This window comes from Sturnira hondurensis, unplaced genomic scaffold, assembly GCF_014824575.4.
Source record: "Sturnira hondurensis isolate 20B ecotype Veracruz unplaced genomic scaffold, ASM1482457v3 Scaffold0020237, whole genome shotgun sequence".
NCBI lineage: Eukaryota > Metazoa > Chordata > Mammalia > Chiroptera > Phyllostomidae > Sturnira > Sturnira hondurensis.
Window position 1 is genome coordinate 5,675,893 of NW_028092868.1, and position 18,968 is coordinate 5,694,860.

The following is an 18,968-nucleotide window of genomic DNA, read 5'->3' on the forward strand; positions in this document are numbered from 1 at the left end:
ACAGCCCCTCCCAATAGGGTTGGAGTTAATCACTCACTGGCCTACTGGCACATCAATGGCGCTCTGCTCTCCCCCTCCACTTCACCTCTGCCATCCAGCCTCCTTCCCTTGCTCCCTGCAGTGAGCAGGCGTCAGGCAGGGGACCCATGGAGACTCTTGTCCCTTTCTCCTCAGAGACTGGCTCTCCAGGAGGAGAGTCATCTAAGGCCGGGGGAGGAGGACCCATTTCTTTCTGCCTGGGGGAAATGTGGTAATGAAGCCATCCTGCTGGTGATGAGGACGAAGCAGCAAAGACTGGACATAAGGAGAAAAGTCAGTTGTTCGGAAGAAAGTCACGATTGCAGCCAAGATGAAATTAGGAAATTTGGTTTCTGGAGTTGATGGGCTAGACAGTATTTACATGTCTACAACCCCTGGTCAAAAGCAGTGTAATCCTAGTTCTTAGACTTTTCATCTCAGGAGGTGGTGAGTGACCTTGTTTTGGTTGAGCTCTAAAAGTTGGTGTCAGTATGTTTTTGACCCCAAACAGGCTTTTCCAAGGTGTTTACTAGACCAGGGAGCCTGAAGACTCAGGGCACGAAGCCCGGGACTAGAACTGAGTTCTCAGAGTTTGGGCCTGACGAGGGGCATGTCTGCGCTCTTTGCTTGCCAGAAAGGTGTTACCTGCAGGTGGGCAGAATTGGACCCCGGGGTCAAGGGGACTACAGTTCATTCCATCATTCTTGCTGAGGTTTTATTCTTGAGATAGGGGACCACAGAACCCCTGATGTCAGAGCTCGGGTATGGAAGAGACGGCCACAAGGTTTAGACATTTCCGGGGAGAGAGGTTACATCTCAGACCAAGGTCAGTTTCCTTCCCAGGTGAGATGTGACTGCTTTTGTTCCCTGTGGTGCTGATGGTGGGGGAGGGGAGCAGTGATGTGATGACTGTGGAGCCTAACTTTCCTCCCAATGTCTGTTTTCAGTCTGGAAGGAACACTGTTTTCATGATGATGAGAAAAGTTGGGGAGCCGCACCGTGAGGAGTAAATAGGAGTTTTGATAAACACACAGCTGACGGAGGGTATTGTGGAGATAGTATACTGAGCCTCTTGGCTTTGGACCCATTGGGGCACACAGATTGGTAGCCATGCCCACTCACGGTCGGTCACCTTGCTGGTAGTCGTTTGAAATGCACACTGGCTCTGTCCAGTGTTGATAGCTCAGCCCAAGACATCAGACTGAGAGCAGAAATAGATGTTGTATAAAGACATAGTAAAGTCCATTTGGCTGCTCCCCCGTTAGTTGAGTAGATACGTATCCAGGGCACCCTCTCGGAAGACCGAAGACTGACATCATCTGTGCTGTCGTAAGTGAATTTTCTTCCCTATATCCTGTGATTATGGCTCCCGTAATTTTGTTAGCCTGCATATTGAGTTTTTCCTCATATGCATTTCCTTAGCTCTTCATTTCCTCTCAGCCTCTTCTCGACTGGTAATTGAGTTTGCTTGTGGACTGCCGCCGGACGGACAGAGTTCCTCGCCATGAAGTGCCCCCTCCCCACACCCTCCATGGGCACTTGTGTACCCTGAGGAATGCAGCCAGCCGGCCACTGGCCAGCCTGTTAGGGACCAAGATCACTGACTTAGGTCTGAGGGATTGAGGCTGGCCCTTTACCGTTCTTATCACCCGTTGGGTAGTTCAATGTTAAATTATTTGCCAACTAAGACAAGTGGGAAGATTTGGGCCTGTGAGAAGGGAACCCGATCCAGACAAACAGCCCCTAAACGTTGAACTTTCTCAAACGAGGAGCAGCAGATCAAGTGCTTTTTAAACATTGCTTTCATGATGGGAAGTGGTTTTAATGCCCGGAGGTCACAGCACAGGCTGTGCCAGCCTGCACCACAAGTCCCAGTTTCTGACTGCGCCTTAACGGTGCGGAACAGTCGACTGGTCACGTGGAAGGCAAGCCACCGAGACTCCCTGGACTGGGATTCAGAGCTGGCATAGATGAGGTTGCACGGCTCAGCTTTGTGGAGTCGTAATCCTTCCAGAAACAAATCTTTTATTTCTTTCTTCTGAGTGACCGCCACTCACACGTTTTCTGAGTTCCCTGAGACTGTAGTCTGACTGAATCATAGAGGCAACCTTCAGTTCCCAAGGTTCTTCAACCTGAAAGAGCATCTCTTTGTAGCGTGAAATGATCCAGCTCTGACTAAATATATAAGGAGTGTCCGTGGTGGCTTGAACAGCCAGGTGTTCGATGTTAATGACCTTCAGCCTAAATTCAGGTTCATGGTCCGTCAAGTCAGCAAGGTGGCTGCCGCCCCGACCTCACGCACAGATGCTGACCTAAAAAGACAAGGGAATGCAGGTGTGGTCACACTTGCTCTTGTCTCACTCTTTGCGGCTAAATATATTTCAGGGTATACTGAGCCTAAACCCCATTTTAAAGATATCCATGCTTTAAGGTTAGATATTCGTTTTCATGTATTACTTGTCAGATGCTAGATGGTGGGATGTGGAGAAAAGACCATAGGATTTGGAATCAAAAAACAGAAGTCAAGTCCAGCTCCCCTACACTGACGGCGTCATCTTTGGTGAGACGTTCACCCTCCGTGACCTTCAATTTCCTCATCTGTAAAATAGGAATGACGTGAACGTTACATAATGTCTATAAACATACACTTAAAAAATCACTGTGCAGGCGTGAGTTACAATTTAACCCAACTCCGTCTTAACAATGGAAAGGAGGCTCTGCTGGTTTGAAGTGACTTTTCTGAAGATATATACGCTACACCATATTTTCCTCTAGGACTTTTATGGTGTCACAACTTATATTTAAGTCTTCTACCCACCTTGCATTTATTTTTGTGTGTGGTATTAGTTGGTGATTAAGTTTCATTTTTTTGTTCAAGGGGGAGGGTGGAAGCAAGGGAGGGAGGTGGGTTTGGCTGGGGTCAGGGGGAGTGGTGGGGAGAAAATGCAGACAACTGTAATCGAACAACAATAAAGTAATTTTTAAAAACTATACTTAAAGTTTTTAAAAAAGCAACCAATGAATGCATAAATAAGTGGAACAACAAGCTGATGTCTCTCTCTCTCTCTGTCCCACACTCTCATTCTCACTTTACTCTCACCCCACCCCTCTCTCTAAAATCAATAAATGAAATTAAAATTTTTTTCAGAAGTAGATATGAGCTTGAAAAACAAAAGAAACTTATAGCAAAAAATGTGGTCACTTAATAATTTTATTTTCCTCACCTGCCATTTGTGTAGTTAATTAACATATCTCATGTGTACAGAACCTGGAAATACGTGAAGAGCAGTTTTCTGATGGTCTTCTGTGAGTTATAACGTGCACTCTGTAATTTCATTGTTTTGGTGCTTCAGGCATGGAATGAAATGTTGTTAGTTTAAAATTGCAACCGTTCCTCCCGGTTATTCACTCCCACTCCCACCTACCCCCTAAACATGCGCACACCCACATGATCCGTGCTGTAAAGGGGCCCTGGAGACTCGAAAGTAAATAAGAATGGGGCCGCAGGAGGAGAGGGTGTTCGTCTACTGAAACAACTTCTCATGCTGGATAGGAAGCAGTAGTCTCTAGAACGTTCCCAAATAACCATAACAAAGAAATGCCTTTAATTCACCCCCTGAAGGCAAATAGAGAGCAGTGTGTATTCATTCCAGGGAGGAAAATAAAACATGGTCTAGTGTCGTCAGACTATGTAAAATTGTTCATCTTAAAATCTTCCACAGCCAAAAGCTGCTCTTTTTTTTTCAAGATTTTATTTATTTATCTTTAGAGGGAGAGGGAAGGAGAGAAGGAGAGAAATATCAATGTATGGTTGCCTCTCGTGAGTCCCCTGCTGGGAACTGGCCTGCAACCCAGGCATGGGCCCTGACTGGGAATCGAACCGTGGTTCGCAGGCCCGCGCTCAATCCACTGAGCTACACCAGCCAGGGCCAAAAGCTGCTCTTGAAACAAATTTTGTACTCGTGGTTTTGAGTAAGTAGATTTTCACCAGCTTTCTCCCTGGCGTATGCACCCTCCTCAGTGCCCACTAGCACTGGGGGTCAGAGCCACAGCGGGGCGGGACATTTGAAGATAAAAATGCTAATAGTCCCCATAGCTACTTCTGCTGAATGAATATTTGAAGACATTGGCAATAACATTTGGAACAAAGGACTTAAGGGACACATCAAAGGGGTATTTCAGAGTCCATCTTAATGCCTAGTTTTTCTTTCTCTTGTATTAATTGTGGTAAAACCCACATACCATAACACTTACCTTTTTAGAGAATATAAGTCAGTGGTTTTTAGTACATTCACAAAGTTGCGCGACCATCTGACTCCAGAACATTTTTGTCTTCCCCCCAAATAAATCCCGTACCCTTTGTTACTCATTCCCCATACCTTTCTCTCTTCAGCTCAGGTGACCACTAATCTACTTTCTGTCTCTGGATTTGCATTTTCTGAACAATTTCATGTACAAATGGAAACATCCAATATTTGTCCCCATCATGTCTGGCTTCTTTCACTGAGCACACTGTTTTCAAGGTTCTTCCGTGCTGTGGCCTGTATCAGTGGTCCCTCATTGCTAGTTTGGTCAAATAATATTCCATTGTAAGGCTACACTACATTTGGTTTGTCCATTCAACTATTGATGGGTGTTCAGGTTGTTTAAACTTTTTGGCCATTGCGAAGGGTGATGCGAAGGAGATTCATGTACATACATTTTCAGTTCTGTTGGGTATGTACCTGGGAGTGGAATGGTTGGGTGTCTGATTTCTTTCTCCACATCATCACATTAGCAACCTGAGGAGAAGGGGAATGAATTTTAATTTGGACCAATTGAAAAACAGGATGGGCATGCCTTGGTAGAGAAGCTCTGTTAGTTGGGTTACATCTCATTGTTCTCAACTGTCCAACAGATAAAGAATGATATTACTACTCTCTGTCTTATCAAAAATAAATCCATGGATAGATTGTAATTTCCAGTGTTTTCACGCCATGAAAAAGAGATAGCGCAACTCCTATCACTTACCCTTTCCCCCCTGTGACTTCCCCACGTCGGAGGAAGCTGTGGGTGTAGCCAGAAGGAGGAAAGATGTTTGAGTTTATCACAGTTTGCATGTGGATGAATGGTGAGGGGGGGAGTAATTTGAAAAGAGCCTGTCCTTCATCGTGCAGTGGACTTAGCTCTTGTTGTAATAACATCAGAGCCTTCTCCCCCCGGGATGGGGTGCCGCGTGGGGAGGAAGAGCAGTGCGGCAGCCGGCAATCTCAGTGTGTAAAGAATGAACACGTGGCTTTGTTTGTGAAAACCCTGTGGCTGCTTTACTGGAAATCATGTTATTTTGATGACCCTCTGTTTTCTAAACTGTTTAGGTCAAGGGTGGAGAGTAATGTCCTGTTTGTCGGAGATGTGTTTGACACTGTAAGCTTGTCATTTGGACTGTAATAACTAGGAAGGCCACCACACTAAGAGAAAATGGGCCGTTTTCTCTTCCGGCCCCAGATGAGCCCAGCTGTCTAGGACAGACCCCAAGTTGGAAGTCCTCCTCCAGGCGGAGGAGGACATGCTTCGGTTGCCAGAATTGGTTCTCCAGAAAAGCTGTGTCTGCTAGAGATCAGCAGCAGACTGTCCAGAGAAATGGATGTTCTTTCCACCTACATATTTCCTTCATCCTGTAATCAGGGCAGAAGTAAGAAAATCTGGCTAATTCCTCTTTAGGAAATACTACTCCCCTCTCCCCACCCCCACCCATCACCACCAGCACTGTGCAGGGGACCCAGCTGGTTTGCTAAGGTGTCAGTGGTGTGCAACGTCTCATGGATTTTTCTTTTGCATATAGGCCTTTGGGGCCTTGGCCCAAAGGAATGTGAAAGATGTTGGAACTTAATTGGTCCTTTAGGTGCAGAGCCAAGTTCTCCATTTGGGGCAAGCCCTATCAAGTTAGTCCTTACACTCTTTAACTGCAACCCGACTGGAGAACACAGTTCTCTTCTGCTGCGGGACTCTTTTTATTAGACGTTGTTTCCTAGAACAGTTTAGGTTTACTGCAAAATTGAGTGAAAAGCACACAGAGCTCCCATATACAGCCCTTCTCCCCACAGGAACAGCCCCCTGCATTACCAACATTTCCTACCAGAGTGGGACTTCTATTATAACTGATGATCCTACGTTGACATATGATAATCGTCCAAGCCCATAGTTCACATTAGGGTTCACTGTTGTACTTGCTGTGGGTGTGGACAAATGTATACTAACATGTATCCACCAATACAGGGCCATACAGAATAGTTTCACTGCCCTAAAAGTTCTCTGTGCTCTACCAGTTCACCCACCCTTCCCCTAATCCCTGGCGATCACTGATCTTTTTACTGTCTCTCTGGTTCTTCCTTTTCCAGAACATCATGTAGATGAAATCATACAGTATGTAGCCCTTTCAGAGTGGCTTCTTTCACTTAGTAATATGTATTTATGTTTCCTCCATGTCTTTTCATGGCTTGAAATCTCACTTTTTAGCACGGAGAAGATGGCCATCTGTGACCCAGGCAACAGACCCTACCAATACCTCGAACTTAGACTTCCCATCCTCCAGTACTGTGAGAAATAAATTTCTGTTGTTTGTAAGCCACCCAGTCTCTGCCACCCCACCTGGTTAGGCCACCGCTTTTTGAGATGGGATTGGCATACAATGAACTGCACATATGTAACTGCTTTATTGAGGTATAATTTACATACCATACAGTTCACTCATTTAGGATACAGAGTCGAGTAATTTTCAGTGCATTCACGAAGTTGACATGTATTTAAAGTGTATGACTTGGCACATTTTGACATACATACATATCCCTGTGATCACTGTGATGATTAAGATAAGCATCCATCACTCCCAGAAGTTTCCTGATTGGCCATTTCTTTCCCCACCTCCTTCACCACCACTGATCTGCTCTCTGTCCTAGGTCATTTGTGTTTTCAAGAATTGTACAGAAATGAAAACATGCAGTATGTACTCTTTGTTGTTGTTTGTTTGCTTTTCGATCTGGCTTCTTCAGAAACTCAGTGTAATTATTTTAAGGTTCATTTATGCTGCAGTGTGGTATCAATGGTTTATTTTGTTGTTGCCGAGAAGTATGCAACTGTATGATTACACTCTAGTTTGTGTATCTGTTCACCTGTGGATGGAAATGGTGGTGTTTCCAGTCCGGGGCTGTTCCAGATGAGCTGCCGTGAATGTTTATGCACAAGTCTTTCTGTGACTCATGCTCTCGTTCTTCGAGGGCGAATGCCCCGGAGTGGCGCAGCTGGATCACATGGAGAGTACATGCTTCATGTGTGAGGAAACCGTCCAACCCTTTTTCGAAGCGGCCGTAGTGTTCTGCTTGCCCTCCAGAGGTGCAGATTTCCAGGGGCTTCCCATCCACCCCGACCCCCTGTGCGGTCGGTCCCTTTAATGGGAGCCGCTCTATCAGGTCGGGAGTGGTGTGCCCCACGGTTTAAACTCCCCTGCTCCTCCCCTCCCAGCATCAGCTCTTCAAGCCTTTGCTCCTGCTGTGCTTGCAGCCTCAATGCCTCTCTGCCCATCCCTCCTCTTAACTAAACAATCATCCTTTAACATCCAGCCCCAGTGGTGCTGGTCCCCCGGGTGGAGCAATGCCCTGGCTGGTGTAGCGCAGTGGATTGAGCATGGGCCTGTGAAGCAAAGGGTCGCTGGTTCCGTTCCCAGTCAGGGCACATGCCTGGGTTGCAGGCCAGGTCCCCAGTAGGGGACACGTGGGAGGCAACCACACATTGATGTTTCTCTCCCACTTTCTCCTTCCCTTCCCCTCTCTCTAAAAATAAATAAATAAAATATATATTTTTTAAAAGTCTGCCTCTGGGTATAGACACACCCATGGACTTCTGTGGACAGGTTGTCTTGAAGCGCATTTGTATTGTGGCGAGATCCCCTGTTTTCGTGGCTGTCTGTCCCACTCTGGGATGGGGACCTAACACAGAGCGTGGCCCCTCATGGCTTTGTTGTAATGAATGGGAGATGGGACTCACCCCCTGTAAGTGGCACTTTTTCTGTGTGACTTGAAAAATATGGCTCTAGTTTTCTCATTTAAGAGAGCTGTTCTTACAGGAATTGCTTTTGGAGATTTATTGAATCGAAACAAGGTAGAGCTCTGGTAGTATTTTAAGATGAAATGAGCAACTCCCCTGATTCTTAAAAACATCCTCAGTCATAGAAGGTGAGATTATGAATGAAGTCAGAGGCACTCATGAGCCTCAAGGGAAGTGAAGTCAATTTTGTCTGAATGAGGGCCGCCCAGTCTGTCTTCACTTTATGATCTTAGGGTCTCCTGTGTCCAAGGACTTTAAAGTATTTCTGAGCAAACTAGCATTCGTCACTATGCCCGTAATATTTTGTTCCCATTGCTGAGTGGCAAGGGTGCAGAGGTGAAAATTGGTCTCAAGCAGCCCGAGCGATCCTTTGTGGCCAATAACACCTGCAAGCTTGCCAACTCCGCAGGTAATGGTCCGTCTGAGGTGGTGTTTACTGATCCACAGGAGGGAGGCAGAAACAGGAAAGAGTGAGCTGCTTTCCGGGACAGCGGTTGCTGGTAACAAGGCGATGGTAAACAGCTTAAGTTTCAAAGTCCGATTAGGAATCTGGGCTGTGGAATTTGGAGTGATTGTCTGTCCCTGGGGCTTTAAAGCCTGTGGCTTGGGCCTGCTGTGCACCGACAGTGGGTCTCGGTTTGTAACCCAGAGCAAAGGGGCAGCTGAGCAGAAAAACATGTGCAGTGCCTTCCGGGGCTACTGACTCCGCTGCGGTGATGCTCGGGATTAACCCGCAGCGAAACAACTAACCGAGCTGAAAGGAAGCACCAGAATGTGGGAAAGCCTAGAGGCAATCGGGCTGGCTCATCAAAATAGTTCCCAAAGAGTTCTCCCATCGTGGGTTTTGTTCCAAAGCACGGTAACCCCATCCATCACCAGCTAAATAAAGCTCTAGTAAGATCAATAGGCTCATGGTAAGACGAGAAAGTTTATGATTAAAGCCGATGGCAAGACGACCTGCACAGGAATACTGGGTAAAACAGGGCTTCTCCAATTCCCGTGTGTGCAGGACCCACCCACGAGTCCCGTGAAAGTGGGCGTTTGAATTCAGTGGACCCCAGGCGGGGGCCTGGGAGCTGCATTTTAAAACAGCAGCCGTGTGTGTTGCTGTTCTCAGACCGCACTTTGAGTTGCAAATGCAGAGACTTAAGCAAATGGCTTGCTTTTTCCTCTTTTATAACAGATCATGAAATCGCCCTCTTGTAAAGCTCTCTGATAAAGTAAATGTCCGCTCTTCACAGTCCTGTTCACTTCTGGGGGTATAGAAATCAAATTCTGATTTCTGTCTCTGCTTTAAGAACAAACAGAAAGGGACTGAAAATGTCTTCATCAATAGCATCATGCAAAAGTCATAAAAAACCCCAAACCCTCCAGACTGAGTTGTCTTTATTTTAGGACTGAAAATATCATACCGTTTATGTTACTGATGCTTCTGATTACTGAGTGAGGTTAAGTCAAATCCACTACGTTGCCTGCACATAAGAGGAGTAACAGTAGCATTCAAAGAAATTTGAGGTAGATGATGTTCCATAGAACAGTCACTTTTCTGGCTAAGACTTGAAAGCAACCGCTCTCTGGTCTGAGTATTAGATGGTCTTCTAGTCCAGGATCATCCTGTGTTTGAATATACGCTATCAGGTGGTTGTTTAAGGCACAGACTTGGAAGCCAAACTCTCTGGATGCAAACCCAGTGAGTCCCACCATTTACTGACTGTATACAAGGATTTACTCATCTGCATGGGGGGAGGGGAGGGTCTGCACTCTATAGATGTTATCGGATTAAGTTAATATGTATTTGTAAAGCTCTTAGAATAGTACTGGGCACACATTCAAGCTGTATAAGTGCTTGTTAACTATATGACTAAAATAAATGGTTAAGATCACACCCTGGCTGGTGTGGCTCAGTGGATTGAGTGCCAGTCTGTGAACCAAAGGGTCGCTTGTTCAATTCCCAGTCAGGGCACATACCTTGATTGCCGGCCAGGTCCCCAGTAGGGGGCACGTGAGAGGCAACCACACATTGCGACTTTCTCTCTTTTTTCTCCCTCCCTCCCCCTCTCTCTAAAAAGAAATAAATTCTTTTTAAAAAAGAGTTGATGTTATGTCTTAGTTACTCTGTGGAATCCAGCAGGCCTGTTTTTCTATTTACCAATTAAATATCACTCTGCAAGGCTTTCACAGTGAGAAAGAGGATTTCAGTCAACAAACAGGGAATCCCTCCCCCTGCCCCCCAAAATTCATGAAACGTAGGAGCTCACTAATGTCGCTTATTTGGATAGACTCATTTTGGTCCTTTGGTTTTGCAGCTGGTGATGTATATTGGCCAGGTGGCCAAGGATATCTTGAAGTGGCCCCGCCCCTTTTCCCCTCCTGTCGTGAAACTGGAGAAGAGAATGATTGCGGAGTTTGGAATGCCCTCTACCCATGCCATGGCGGCCACTGCCATTTCCTTCACCCTCCTCATCTCTACCATGGACAGGTACAAGGTACGGTGCCCCACTCTTCTCCCTCTGGCCTGAGGTTCCCCACACAGTGAGAGTGCCGAGAGCGGTCTCACTTCCAAAGGTTCTTTTAAAGCTGCTTTGAGGGACTTCGAGGTTTATGACATGAACCCTAGGGGGAACCTACTGAGCTGCCTATGACAATTTCTTCCTGCGTCAAGTGACCCTATATAGCATCCAGATCAGGTTGTGCCCGAGAATGGAAGTGGACACCAGCAAAACAGGGACAATCCGGGAACCAGGGCGTGTTGCTGCCCCTGCGGACAGTATCTTCCCCCAGAGCTACCTGACGAGATGGCACTTGGATCGGTTTTCTCATCCCGTTCGCAACAGACACGAGGCATTTCTGATCCTAGCAAACTGTCCTCCAGGGCTGAGATGAGGCCACCAAATCCTTCTGCTAGACTTCCCGGGGGGGGGGGCAAACGAGTGTGCCCCGAATTATTCCCCAAAGGTGCCTCTGCGCCACAATGGGGCTCAGTCATTAGAAGTAATGGCTCCATGTTTTCTAGACTAAATTACAGGAGATCAATAAATGCTGAAAATAGAAGAATTTCACTTACTATGTGCTTAGATGCCAGTTATAGTCAGGCCTTTTAGAAGTTATATTATTGCTGCAATGAAGTTTTATTTTGTCTGCCAGGAAATTCTTGCTCTAGTTCGTGTTAAATTTCATAATTAATTGCCATAATTTTACCTTTGATTGCTGGAAAAGGAAGATTCCATTAAATCTAGCTAGCAGTATTATTCATAAATGACAGTATTGTTTTGCCCTGCCCTATACCTGAGAAGCTCGGGGATGTTCTGCAGGTTATACAGAGAGGGGGAGTCAGCCCTCATGTGGTTGGAAGAGGACAAGATTAGCACTGGGTCCTGGCTGTATGCTGGCTCTCATCTACCTGGTCACCCGGGGTTAGACCTGACTGGGAAAGGGACGAGTATACGGAATATCTTCAACCGAGTATAACCTTGTGTATAACTTGCTTCGACGTCAGGCCAGGATCAAAAAATGTCTGAGTGCCCCAGTCCTGTCTGAATGAATTGAAGGCGGACTCCTGAGCTATGTCATGCACAGTGCCCTCTCCCCCAGAAGGACATAGTGGGCCCCACATTGGCCCCCACTGGGCTGCTTTCAGCACCCAGGGTGGCCTGCGAACGTGCTAATTTACTCTGGAAAAAACAGCCAGTGGAGGCCGTATACAGGGAGACAACAACCATTTGAACATGCATTTAAGGCCACCTGGGCCTGTCTAATTTTAAGGATAAATATATTTAGCTATTTGAGTCATTGCTTCTAAATAGCACTAAATATGGATTTGTTTATATGAATATGGTTTGAACCTAATGCCCAGACTCTAATGTCAGAATGCATCCATTCATTCCTTTTTAGCACTCTTTTGATGACAAACTGACACCCAGCTCATGATAAGTCTTAAGAAAAACACACAGCTGTGTGTTACTGTATTCACATGTTACAGTGGAAGAATATGCTGGCCTTAGTCTCAGACTGGGTGGCTTCGGGTTCTGACCCTGTCACTTCTGGCTGTGTGACCTTGGGAAAGTCACTTTGCCTCTCTGAGCCCCAGCTCCTGTTTTCAGGATCAAATGTGAGGGCTGATGGGGAAGCATTTTTGTGCCAACTTTTAACACTAATGTAACTTGTTGTGAGTAAGGGTTTCTTCCTCTGTAGAATGCAGCTAATGATAGAACCTACTTCATAGCGTTAGATGAAGATTAAATGAGATTGTGACTGTAAAGTGCGTTGCATAACATAGATGGTTCTCTATTATTCTTCCCCGTGGAAGGCCAGACTAATGAGTCCCTGAAGCACGTGGATGGTAGCCCTGTGTCTAGTTTATAAGCAGAATACTCTTATGCTCCTTATACAGTTTGGCATTAGCCAGATTCCCCCAGCTGCTAACCAGCAGATGTTGAGGTTTAATGAAGTCTGGCCTCTGCCTTGACATCTGTACACAACCTGCCCATTCGTAGCTCGGCCTGTCATCCCTGTCCTTTCTCAGGAGGCCCGTGGTTGCCAAGCGGTGCCACATGGTGCTAGCTTGCCCCTTGTTCAACAGTGTGTACTTCATGAGTCTTACTCTAAGAACAGGTAGAAAGAAATAATTATCTACTCCATGAAAATAGCCAGAACAATCACTGTGGATGAGAGTCTTACAGCCAAGTTCTACTATGTCTTATGTTGTGAAACTTCCTCCCAGAACTATACTCCTAAGCATCTTCCCCCTTTTTCCCCCCGTTTCCCCCGTTTCCCGGGATCATCCAGGGCATGCCAGGCTCAGACGGGCAGTTGCTGGACCAGGAGTCCTGCTCCCTCCTGGGGTACCAGTTGCGTGAGTGTGAGCACCACCTAACACCCCTGTGTCCTCTTCTTCCCCGCAGTACCCTTTCGGCCTGGGACTGATGATGGCCGTGGTGTTCTCCACGCTGGTGTGCCTCAGCCGGCTGTACACAGGGATGCACACGGTCCTGGTGAGACTTGGTGGTTGGGCCTGGGGGTCCTGGTCTGCCTAGCACGGCAGCTGGTGTGCCAGGCTGCTCTTCACACAATGTTTTTATAAAGCTATTTGCATATGTAATTACATTTCACATCAGGCCAGTGAGTGGAGTAATTATTATTTTATGGCGCATCCACAATACCAGTAATGAATTATTAAGATGGTACCAAGGAGGACGAGCTGGGCTAGATCCTTGTGACTTTGGAGATTGGCTGAAACAGGGGCAGAGACGTGGGCCATTTATTTTCAGGTGGGTTTCCTGCTGCCGAAGCAAGCAGCGTGGGAACACCACCCAGGGTCAGCGATGTGATGAGTGGACGCAGTTCCCTCTTAGGTCCTCACAGGGATGGGCCTGAATTTCAGGGATCTCAGCTGCCATTCCTGGAGAGCCCAGACTCCCGGGCTTGCTCTCTTCCATACTGTTCTAGGGAGGTGGTGGGGTTACAAAGATACACACATTTGTTCATACACTCATTTTAAGGCTTTCTTAAAGAATTCTTTGCAGCTCCCGTGGTACGGCAGTCTTCATAAGGCCTGAGTTGTCTTCATTCCTACTTAATTCTTCATGATCAATATATTTAGCTGTTTGGGTTATTGTTCAAGTAGGGTTATCTGCATTTCAAAACCTGTCCACCCTTTTATGCCATTAGGACTTTTTCCTGGGCCTCCATGCTGAGTACAGTTACAATTACAATTACATAGAATTCCATTTCCTAGTGTCCTGGCCCACTGCCTGGAGGTTCCAGAGCCTGAGGCTGGCCAAGGTTCACCCAGGGCACTATTAGCATCATCACTGGTATAAGAAAGATTTCTTTAGAAAGGAACAGGCCCTCGTTAATTGTATTCCTGTCCATCTGAAGCTCAAAGATTGCATTGGCAGAAGACCTCCGTGGGAATGGGGGATGGCCACCTTTCACTGGCCCCCTTGCGTCTTCCTGGTGCCCTAGTGTTGGTTACCCCGGGGAAGTGGTGGGAGAGGGTCGTGGGCAGAGCAGGAAGGCAGACAGACCGAGGAGGGTTTGTCAGAATGCATGGAGGCAGAGACCTGGGGGGAAGTCAGCCCAAAGAAAGGGGGCTGGTGGCTGTGTGAGATCAAGGAGCAGCTTCAGGCCTTCCTCCTGGAAAGGCAGATCCTACCTCGGAGGCAAGCGGGCAGGTGCCCAGAGTGACTGGAGTCCACAAAACGGACGGGGTGCCAACCCAGCAATCAGGAGAAATGGTTTTAATGTGCTGCTTCAAGAAACTAAAACTAATGTAAAAAATACCCATGATAAACAAAATCTGCCCATTTCAAGTAAAGACCAGCTCCGACCCTGCAGGACCCAGCCTCGGTGCCCTGCCCCACCCTAATCCTGGCCCCAACCCCCAGATCTTGCTAATACCACTAGTGAGCTCACGAGTCCACTCACTGCATCCTGTGCCCGCTGCCTTGCCCCGCTGCACAGTGTGTCTGGGGGCTTCTAAAACATCCTGGGGATGGACGGCGGTAATATTTGCATGATAGTGTGACTGTACTTCATGCCTGAACTGCACATTTTTAAATGGTTGAGATGGTAAATTTTGTTACGTGTTTGTTTTTACCACAATTATATGTATGTGAGGATCCTGAGCACTGGTGATTTTTTCAGAGCTCCTCGGTTGATTTTAATGGGCAGCCCTGGTTGAGAGCCATTGATGAGGCTAATTACCCTTTAGAGTGGGGCGTGTGTGTGTTCCCGAACAAAACCAGAGTTGGAAGGTGGAGACGGCCACTGTGTAGACGCCCACAGCTCGTGAGTCACCCAGGTGGTGCCTGCTCCTTGCCAGTGGTTCTCTGGGCAGGGAGGGGAGAGCAGTTCACAGGGAGCTCATCTCACCCACAAGGAAATCACTCCCAATCAGAGGCGGGCGGCTTGCTCTGACGGCAGCGCCCCTGGACAGGCTCCAGCTCCAGCTGACTCCTGGGCAGTTCCGTGTGAACCAGGGGAGGCACCGGACCCGCTCGTACTGTCACCATCCTGCCAAACCAGCCCTGGCACTACCTCTACCTACCAAGATGCCTGAAGAAGACACCTGGGTATCCCCTAGCTCCTCCCTTCCCACACTCCATCAGCCAGGCAGTCACCACGCCAAATTCACTCTGACTCTTTTTTTTTTAGATTTTATTTATTTATTTATTTATAGAGGGGAAGGAGAGAGGGAGAGAAACATCAATGTATGGTTGCCTTTTGTGCCTCCCGTGCTGGTAGTTAGCCTGCAAGGAACCGGCCTGCAACCCAGGCATGTGCCCTGACTGGGAATCGAACCGCGATCGTCTGGTTCGAAGGCCCGCGCTCAATCCACTGAGCTACGCCAGCCAGGGCTCATTCTGACTCTTAAAGACGTCTTAGAATGGTTCTCTCACCACTGCCAGGGTATTATTTCCAAATCTGCTTAGGCTGGTCCATGCATGGAGAAGTCCCTCCATCTCTTACTGGGTGGGGATGATGACACAGGTGGTCCCAGTGGTGAGCAGCACCCACTGGGGACCCCAGTGGAATCGGCCTCTGAGAGAAGTCAGCCTTGCTCGTGGCAAACACGGAGATAAAACATGGGAGTCTTGGTGATATTCTTGAGCTGCTGAATATACCGTACCTGGGGCCACCCTTCCTCTGGTCACACCGTTCAAGGTAAGAGTTCCTGATTGCTCCAGGGGATTGTTTTCTTATATTTCCCATAGTAAAAAGTATCCTTACCAATGACTTACAGAGACAGTTTTTTGGTGTACAATCTCATGGTCTCTTGGTTTGAAGAGTAAACCAATTGCAGTCTTGGAAGGACTAAGTAGCTCTTGGAATCCTTCACGGGCGGGTCAAATAAACAAGCCTCAGGAAGGGCCAGAACCAAGGACCTGGTGGCTGCATCTCCCTCTCCCGTCAGAGTGCCAGCGCACACAGAATCTAGCCATGGCCAATGTCTTCTCCCAGATCAAACCCGTGATTAACTTCCTGAGATGAAACTTCGATCGAATCAGGCACAGCCCTGGACCAGTAAGCCTTGGCAGGGTGACAGGGTCATGGCAGAAAACAAGACCTCAGGAGCCACCCCTATGGACGGCAGAGGCAGTGCCCAGGGAACCCTTGTCCTAGACACCAGGGCTAGGAAGACAACTCAGCAAGGTCACCCTCTACCTGCATGAGCCAGGATTCCATGAAAGCAAATGACAGGAGCTAACTCACACCCGTTCGAGCTCAAAAGGACACTTCGTGGTTTTTACAGTAGCAGCATAGAGGTCCCCAGGCCTACGTTTTCACTGGGCGTCTCCCCGACTCTTTCCTGAGCTTCTCTCTTCACGGCAGCCCCATGCATCTGGGCTGCCTTCAGACCACACACAGGGATGCCTGGGTTTAAATTCGTTCTGCTTTACTCCTGAAAGGAGTCCAGTGGGAGAATTTCAGGAAAGGTATTTAATTGGCCTGGCCTGGATTACGAGCCCGTTACTGTACTAAACTCTGTCCTGGAGCTGTGCGGAGGGCTGTGTTGGGGCCACTGGGTCAGGAGCCGGTCTGTGTCAGTGGGGGCTGTGATTGGCAGCTAAGGTGAAGGTTAGGGTTGAAATTGGTATGTGGGCTTGGGGGGCAGGGCAGTTCTCCAAAATGAGCTGGGTGTGTCATCAGAAGAAGAGGGCAAACAAAAAACCCCGTGATGTTCTTTCTGCATTGGACACCATTGCATTTTCCTGCACTTTCAAAGACTCTGACACCGGACATTTTATTTGTGTTCGTGGGGAAAGGAAGACGAGAGCAAATCAGGACTAGAGCTGATCATACTGATTTCGTGACAGCCGAAATTAACTTGCACAGAATTTTAAATGATTTGACTGATAAAGCCATCACGCCTAACGTGTTACCAGTAAAGTTAGCCTGAATTTTTGTGTTAGATGAGTGAATGGGTGTCCCATTATTTTGAACTTGAATTAGCTAAAATGCTAATTCAAGTTCAATAGCTAAAATGGTGCTCTATTGTCCCTGAATTGTTTGATCTGTGAAATTATAGAAATATTAGATCTTGTTTTCTCACTCATTTTCCCCCGTAAGTATTGTTTTAGCTTTGGTTTGAGTTGGAGAATGTTGAAAAGGCTCCTGAAATATTAGATTAACTGCAGGCCAGACAAAACTGTGTTCTGGCCTTGGACTAGAGCATCTGTGGTATGTTTTTGCAAGTTCTTTGAAACCACTTAACAAAAAAACAACCTTATTTCAAACTGCCCTCCGTAATATGGGAAAGAAAGTTGATTATGGTATAAATTAGGTAACACCCCACGAAGCCTTACTTGCTGTTACTGCCCATCGGATGAGCTAGTCACGGAGCCCCAGAGGGAATTGGGTTGTGTGTTAGAGCCAGTCACCACACTGTCATGCCCATGTCTTCTCTTTACCTTGGAGAGAGAGATTTTTACCCTCTTTATAAGAGAATTATTCTTCGTCACCGAAGTAGTAAGGGCACAAGGTAAAGTATTCATCCTCTGTTGTTTATCACGTTTTTTTTTTTTAAAGCAAAACAGATCACTGTTAGCTAGCCACCATAGGAGAGGTCCAGATAGCCGTGCGTAGGATGACGTAAAGGGGAACTTCTGCCTCTGTGTTGGGCGAATCGGAATTAGGACTCAGTACCATTTCCCGTAAGAACTGCCCATGGCATGCATTCCTAACGACAAACAGAAGCCAAATAATTTTTTCTTCCCCTCTCAACACTGTCCAAAAAGCCACAACAGCGACACGATTTTCCATCCATCCTGTAGATATTCGGGGGAATGCTCTGACCCAAGGAGGGAAGCTGGACTGAGCCTGCACAGCAGTCCGCAGAAGATGTACAAAGATGGAAGTTGGTCGAAACACCAGAATCGTGCACAGGTCTGCACTCCCTGCAGGGCAGTGAGCCAGAATCCAAAGGGCTGAAGCAAGCACGGGCCGGAATCCGGCCTGCCGTAACAAACAAGTCGGCCTCTATCATTCTGTGGCTGGAGGCCTCGCCTCAGAAGCTATGCCAGTATGACACGTGGGCAGACCTGAGGGAGTGTGAGAATTAGCTGGCAATTAGCCTGATGGGGAGGGAGGGCAGGGAACTCTCCGAAGCTCATGGCTGGGCAGCCAAGCCAGGTGGATGAGGCCTGCAGCTACAGGGCTGGTCCGCTGACACTCAGTCAACAGCAGAGATGGCTCTGGGGAAGCAGGTAGTTGACCTCAGTGAGAATGACGCTGAAGTCCCACTTACATGCCACTGACATCCCAGAGTGCTGAAGAGGAAGCTCGAGTAAGTTCTTAAAGTCTAGGTTGTGTTGAGAATGCATCTACGTTCCCCAAGGAAATAAGCAAAGCAACCACATTCGGGGACAGCCCATATGCAATATCCGGCAGTCCCCTGGGTTGAATTTGTGTTCTAGGTGAGTTGCAATTACTAGTAAAATAAGATGTTGATTCAACCTTGCATAGAAGCCAGTCTGCATATCTCTGTTGCTTTTATTGGGTACGTGTTTTTTGGATGGTATAGTGTGTTACAGTTTCACAGAAGGGTGAAGTCTTCCTATAAACTTAGCATCATACACCTCTCTTAATGAAAAAGGCTTATGAAATCACCTTTTCTAGAATGAATCAAACCTTCTATTTATTTACATGATTTTCCAAAAAAGATTCTTTAGCCCCTTTGGAAAGTAGAAACACACACTTCCACCACAACGCTCACCACCGTGATGAGATTCTGAGAAACACAGGCTCTGCCCTGCACTTTGCCCTCACTACAGAGTCCGAATCACTGCTCGTTTGTCCCAGTGGGGACAAGAGGAAAGAGGTGACACACTTGCTGTGTTTCCTCAACTAATCACCAAAACCCGAGCATA

The 18,968-nt window shown here is 47.2% G+C and overlaps 1 protein-coding gene across 1 annotated transcript in view; it reads left to right on the forward strand.

The window, feature by feature from the left end:
* Positions 1-18,968, forward strand: part of SGPP2 (sphingosine-1-phosphate phosphatase 2) — a 96,878-nt gene that overhangs the window by 57,388 nt on the left and 20,522 nt on the right. Inside the window, exons 3-4 of the mRNA XM_037029256.1 lie at positions 10,404-10,583; positions 12,999-13,088. Of these exons, the coding sequence (XP_036885151.1) occupies positions 10,404-10,583; positions 12,999-13,088 (270 nt within the window). The remainder of the gene's footprint in view (positions 1-10,403; positions 10,584-12,998; positions 13,089-18,968) is intronic.